Source organism: Rhopilema esculentum, chromosome 16, assembly GCF_057945365.1.
Source record: "Rhopilema esculentum isolate cy_ngs chromosome 16, ASM5794536v1, whole genome shotgun sequence".
NCBI classification, from domain to species: domain Eukaryota; kingdom Metazoa; phylum Cnidaria; class Scyphozoa; order Rhizostomeae; family Rhizostomatidae; genus Rhopilema; species Rhopilema esculentum.
This window is the reverse complement of record NC_142830.1, coordinates 6,521,246-6,528,290: the sequence shown is the minus strand read 5'-3', so window position 1 is coordinate 6,528,290 and position 7,045 is coordinate 6,521,246. Positions and strand designations below refer to the sequence as shown.

The 7,045-nt window shown below is 34.3% G+C and overlaps 1 protein-coding gene across 1 annotated transcript; it reads right to left on the bottom strand.

Moving 5' to 3' along the window:
- Positions 1 to 417: 417 nt before the first annotated feature.
- Positions 418 to 6,517, bottom strand: LOC135681956 (superoxide dismutase [Mn], mitochondrial). Its single transcript, XM_065196638.2, has 5 exons — positions 6,211 to 6,517; positions 2,938 to 3,054; positions 2,669 to 2,775; positions 1,896 to 1,968; positions 418 to 649 (listed from the first exon to the last, which is right to left on the bottom strand). Exons 1-5 carry the CDS (start codon positions 6,434 to 6,436, stop codon positions 504 to 506), a joined length of 669 nt encoding a protein of 222 aa, XP_065052710.2. The 5' UTR covers positions 6,437 to 6,517; the 3' UTR covers positions 418 to 503.
- Between the last annotated feature and the right edge of the window lie 528 nt (positions 6,518 to 7,045).

Here is a 7,045-nt window from a genome sequence, read left to right as displayed (position 1 = left end):
TAAAATAATTTCTGCAATACAAAATCTATAATGAACTTCTTGTGGATCAACCTGCGGAATTTTATATGTATGAATTATAGATGTAGACTTCAATTTTACATTGTACACCTAAAGCCGAAAACTTTCCTGACATGTGAACAAACAAGCATTTTCTTGCATGAATATTCATGTGAACATGCATTTTCTTGGAGAGCTTTCCCCTTTGGCAGAAAATATATAATGTTTATTGCTTGAGAATGACGAGTAGTGCATTGCATTCTAAGGTAACAGAAAATACAGAAAGAGTTAAAACTTTTAAAAGGTAGCTAATGCTTCAAGAAAATGTAGTAGAGAAAAGCAATTTGACAAGGAATAGAGTTAATTCTTCCATTCTTATTAGCAGCTCAGCTGTTTCAGAGAAGAACATAATGCTTATCGTGACAGCAATGTGTTCAGTGTTTTATTATATAAAGTTTGGAAACATACACATACAGACAATTGACAAAATTCATTGTTTTTAAACCTCATTTTTTGGCATTTGCAAATCTCTCTGCAACATTTTCCCAGTCCACAATATCGTAAATTGCCTTCACATAGTCTGGCCTCACATTCTTGTATTGCAGGTAGTAAGCATGTTCCCATACATCAATACCAAGGAGAGGAACAAGCCCTGAGGACAACAGAAAGCAGCTGTTAGAAGCCTGCTCATAAAACATAGAGTTGTTGTGAAATCAATTATCTGCTTATTGTAAAGATTTAGCCAACTATCGAGAAACCATTCAAACACTTGTTCTCATCATGAAATGCTTCTTGCTTCATAATTATCATAAATAGCGTATGTAGCAATGTTTTCTCTCAGAACTAAGCTGTAAATTGTACACAAGCTATTAATTACCAAGAATATTGAAGATGTCATCTTTTTATAATGCTCTAATTTTTCTATAAATTTGTGTGAATTTTAAATTTGACAGACAATAGAATAGCTGCACAAAATCTTATGGAAAATTTTAGATTTTCTAATTTTAACAAAGCATTTTCTTCTTTCAAAGTACCCAGGGCTTCTTGGCCTTTAAGCTTAATTCATAATTACATTTTATGTTGTTTTGAGAGAGGGTCTAGGAATTCTGGCCAGTATACACCTGTGGGAACATTGTTATCCTTTATGCCACAAGAGCAACACAGTTTACAACAAAAATGCTACAGAAAAAAGTTACTGCCTGTCTAGGAGTAAGCCCATTATGCTTTCATGGCAACTATGCTTCTGATTATAACTTATAACTTCTTTTTGTAATGATAACCATAATCATAAATTCGCAAAATTCCTAATTTTCTTTTTACATCAATATTTAACTTTTACCAAAAAATTCTTATCAAAATCTTTCTTTCTCTTCAATTGATTTGAAAATGTTTTCAGTCGCAGACATGAAAAACTGGCTTAAAGTTTTCCACAGCATTCACTCTTTCTCATAAACAAATCTGTTAGCCTCTACCAGTTTATGACAAGTTAGTAGGGCTAGATTGTATAAACTCCTTAAGTTTATGAGAGTTTAAGCACAGCATTTCCAACAATGAAATTGATAGTTACCCTTTTAGTTGCAAAGAAATAAATTGATTAATAAAGATAGGTATTGTAAATAGAGTTGTTTTGTACAGGCTACAAAACACAAAATGAAGAAAATTGCAATAAAAAAATTAAAACAAATTGATTCTTCTATAAATTCCTATATCTATATATAATTTCGTCAATTTATTTCATCTTTATAAATATAATTAATTAAGGAATGAGACATACATGGCCAGGGGTATAAAACATAATACACCAATTCATCTTACAGCCTTGATTGGAAATTTCTCAAAATTTTTTCAAGAGGCAATAAGTTGGATTGGTGTATTTAAGGAAAATAATCCCAAAATACCTGTGCTTGCTTGGAGTGGGTCTTGGTTTTGGCAGGTTGCAACTGCTAATCTCTTGTTTACTGCATCATATCCCTGAAACCAATAATAAGCTTGCTTCAGCAAATTATATAACATAAAACTTGTTGTATGCATTTTGGCATTCAATTATTTGTCTATATTGAGCGAAATACAGGAAAATCAGAGCTCTTCCCACATAAGCAGAACAAAAGATTTTAGAAACAACAGAAAACAATGTTATATTAAATAACATAACATCACACCATCACAACACAATATAACATTATTATCAATCAGTTTCTTTAAGTTAAAGGGGGTTTGGGCAGTATAATGAATTTTTATTTTTTGACATCTTAGAGACTGAACAGAACATTCTTAAAGAAAAAGGAATGTAGTGCAAAGTCAAAAATTTGTCTTTTCCACATCTTGACAATGGCAAGTCTTACAAAAACTGAAAAATATTGGAGCTTAAAGTTCAAATTTCATGTACATCTTGACCTTGACAGCAAAACATGGCAAGTACCTTCATCAAAAAAGGATCAATTCTGGAGCTGAGAATAATACAAATTTAAAATCGCAAAATATTTTCTGTCCATCTTGTCCATCTTGTCCATCTGACATATACAGGGAGGGGTTTCTACCATATATCTGCAAAAATTCTAATGGCCAGGTGTGATGGAGATAACTTTTTCACCCACCAAAAATGAAGCATCTACCTTATAAACATATTTTTAGACATAAAACTCAATAACATAGTGAGCATCTGGTCACTTACCAACCAGCCCCATCCAGAGCCCTGAACTGCAACAGTAGCGTTTGACAGTCTAGCTTTCATATTTTCAAAAGACCCAAAGTCCCTTACAATTGTCTCCATCAGTTCTCCTATAATGTAACCAGGCAACAATGTGATAAAGCAAGAGGAATTAAGGCAATTTAGAGATGCAACATGCACAATAAATTGAAAAAAGGATTAAAAGAGGTTTTGTTACAATTGCTGATGACATAGCTCAAATGCTTCTGAAACTTATAGCTTTAATAGCAAACCTGCTGGTTCTCCGCCACCATTAGGGCTCAGATTTGTCCAAAATATTGAATGATTTATGTGACCACCTCCATTGAATTTCAGCGCAGGTTGCAGAGATATTGCTGCAGAAACATCTCCTTTCAAAAGAATTAAGTTTTAAAATGAAACCAAGGTAGTAATTCAATTTAATTTCATTTAGCACATACTTGTTAATTTTCTAAACAGATATATTTGATTAAACATGACTATTATTATAAAAAGGTGTAAGAATGTACATAAAATGTTACCTAGGATAAACACATAAACACTGAGATAAACACAAGAGTTACTGAGTATAGTCACAGTGAAGAGTCATATGATAGTATGCAGACATAGATAAGGAAAATACCAACTTCAAAGAGTTTCTGCTAAACAATCAATTTACTAGTTTATGACATAATGGTGTGATAACAAAATAAATTTGTTGTTGTTAAAAGATTTAGTTAATTTTCTTATCAATTTTATCATGAATGCCAGGTTTTTAATCAGTTAAGTAAGAAAGACAGTGCAGTAACAATCTGGAGTTGTCACTTGTAACACAGAATCTGTCTGAGATATTTCCAGACCAAACTTCATATCAAGCAAAGCAGCAGCCTTATCAGGTACCAGAATATAGCATATTAGCCACTAATAACCCTTTCTTAATTGCAATGAAATTACTGCAAATGTTACCATATTCTAAGCCCAAACTGGACAGCAGCTATGTCATTTTATCTGTTTATAGAAAACTGCCTAATAAAAATCATCTGGAGTTTTGGAGTTTGTTAAGGGTTATCATGGTTTATCATTTTGGCATTAGCATATCAATCTGCAGTATCATAAAATGTGCCTTAAGAATATTAGATCCCAAATTTCTTGTCTAGACATTAACATTTTACTACTTTGAGTTTAATTGAAAAAAAACATTTTTCATTTTAATATGTATTTACCAAGGGCTTCCGGTTAGAAATGAAAATATCAAAAATATATTTTCTCTCTTTACTACTTCTAAATACACTGCTTGGGTTAGAGAAGCATCGCATTTAAAAACAATAATTTATATGCTATTTCCCATTAAACCAGTCTGTACAGTGTGGTATGTACACACACAAGATTTTTTCAGAGGCTTGTCTAATACACACACGAAATGTAGAGCTGCACACACATTCTTTTGGGAACATTGGCAAACCTTTGTTTCATACCTTTCTTTATACAACATGTTCTCTGAAATATAGAAATGCTCATGGATTGGAACTTTAGCATTCATTAAAAACATTTTAACTTAATGAGAGTTTGCCAGCATCGGAACCATCTGATTGTTATAAGTTGAAACAGTTGCTGTCAATATTATGTTGTTAATTATAGGGCCAATCTGGTCTCTTGTAAACGCAATGGGAAAGGGATAACCAAGTTAGAAGCCATGTATCATGTGTGTACTGTGTGAGCAAATCGAGTTTTTTCTGATGATACCCCCATCCCGATTTTAGAGGCTCTGGAATAAAGAAGAATAAAAAAAGACCTTCCATGTAGAATTTACAAAGCATGCAAGCCACCTTTTTTCAGATGTGTGCAAACTGATAATTTTTAAGGACAACACATTCTAGAAAATAACCGTAGAATGGCCCTGGAATCATATCATATCTCAATATTTTGATTTGATATTCTTAAACCATGACCTATGCTCATGCTAAGACCATTGTTGCTCATGCCAGTTCTCTGGAAACTCCAGTCTGAGTCATATTTCAATTTCCTAAGCAAGGGCTGGTCAAGGGATGAGTTTCTCATTGGTAACAAGATGCATAGAATGATCTGAATCAAAGAAAATAAGACTTTCTAGGAATCTACATAATCTGACTTAGCTCAAGCACAGAAGTGTAGTGCTAAGGGGCCCAAGGGGCTGAACCCCTTTAGATATTAAAGCCAAAATATAACAGATTTCTACTTTTGCTATTGATTTTAGCAACATTTGTGCAAGAGCCCCCTTTGTTATGTTGATAGCACTACACTACTGCTCAAGCTTCACTTGTAATATTCTGGATCTGCCTATTATACTTTCTTGGTCATTGCCGGTCTGGATTTCCTGGCAGTTTTCAACAAGATCTCAGGAGTGCACAAAATATTATTACCCAGGAGTGCAAGAGTGCATTTGTGATAAGTGTGTACATTTGAGTGCATAACATTTCTCAGTGATTCTTGAGCGTGTGCATTTCTTGTATGACATTTTACATCTCAGGGAATTTCATGATTGAGAGTTGAACTATGCTTACAAACCACTACCATCAGTGGATGTTATTCAAATTCCTAAAGATTTGGCAAGTAAAGAGATGATTTACAAAATAATGTTCAAAAAGGTCAAAACAAGGTATAAGGCCTAAGGTCTAATGCCTAAAGAGTGATCTCAAGCAAGGCCACCAAGTGGGGGACAAGGGGGCAAATTGCCTAAGGGCCTCGATTTCTAACAAACCTTATCATAAAGAAAGGAAATCTCAGTTGCAAACAAATTTAGAAAGTCAGTTTGCCATATTTGAAAAAAACTTTTTAATTTGAGCCACAACCCAAAGCACGCTCAAACCATGCCCCATTATTCGAATGTGCAAGAGTGCACCTGTTATTTAAAAAATTTCTCTGGAGTGCAGCTGCCATGGGATCCATACTGGAGTCATTGTCTGCAAAAGCTAGATTTACATGAGAGGCCAGTAAAGAGATTTGAGACTGTGATCTTATATATTTAAACTTGCTTTAAACTGGGGGTATGCGCACAAGATTCCAGCCTTAAAATTTGAGTAACATACTCTTTGTGTGGTCTTGCATTTAGAAAATTTTTTGCAGTTAACAAGAATCTATAGTGAAAGAGACAACTCCATAAGGCTCATTGTGTTGACCAAATTGTGTTAAAATTGACTGACTGGGGTCCCCACAAGTACCACACTTTAACCCCACACCAATGTTGCTACCCTGTTAAAAGCTCTAAATTATAATCACATTTAACACAAACTGAGTAGTGTGCACACATTGCACACCATGTCAGCACTCTTGCATGCAATTTTATTTGGTCTTGCACACACAGGATCTTATCAAGAACTGCCATGCTCTGTAGACTGGTCATCCAAAAGATAGCAGAAAACATTGAGATTCTCCCGTTTATAGAAACACCTTGAAAAAAATCAATATAAAAACACGACTAATCTAAAGATTTAACAAGACATGTCTCGCTTAAAAGTATTAGAAATTTGCTAAATTACCACAAAAAAAACGACTTTATGAAAGGCAATTACCTTTAGACTTCGCCTCCTCGATCTTTTCCTCGGTTGCATTCAAGTTGTTCACATAAGTTGCATGGTGTTTACTATGGTGAAGTTGCATAATTTCGGCGGAAATTGTGGGTTCCAATGCATTGTAATCATATGGCAAGTCTGGTAAAGTGTGTTTCAAAGCTACCTGAGAGCAGGCTTGATGGCTTCTCAGCGCCAGTGTGGCTACTCTTCGCGCAGAACTCAACATTTTTATCACTCTTGCGGCTACTCGAGTGCAAAGATCTTTCTTCACGCAGAAAGCTTAGGCCAGATTGATAACGAGGCCCTTACAGAGATAGGTGCCAAAAGGAGAATTCTGATGACACACCCCCTTCGCCCTTTTCAAATATATCGATACCAAAGTTTATAAACCTTTAAGCTACGACTGCAGATCAGTTCGTAACTCAAACTTATTCCGGCCCTGATAATTATCGTAGGTGTATTCTGAAGATAAACACTTAACAAATCAATTGTTAAGCGTGTTAATTACAACACGTCGCTTTTGAGACCTAGATTATCATGTTGAGGGAATGATACTATACTACTTAAGGTTAAGAAATCTAGAAGGACCAACAATTGGTAATTTCGATTGACTTAGAAAAATAACATGAAAAAGTCAGTGGCAAAACAAGTGTAGAAAAAATTTCGGATGCACACCTAAAAAGTTAGCAGAAATTAAAAAAAGTATTTAACAGAAAAGAAATACAACCAGGGTCATAAATATCAAATAAAAAAAAAAACTTTCCGCAACGCTTTATAGAGACTGGCAACGTTCGCCTTGAGCTTTATTTGACAAATTGTACTTTCATTCAAAGAA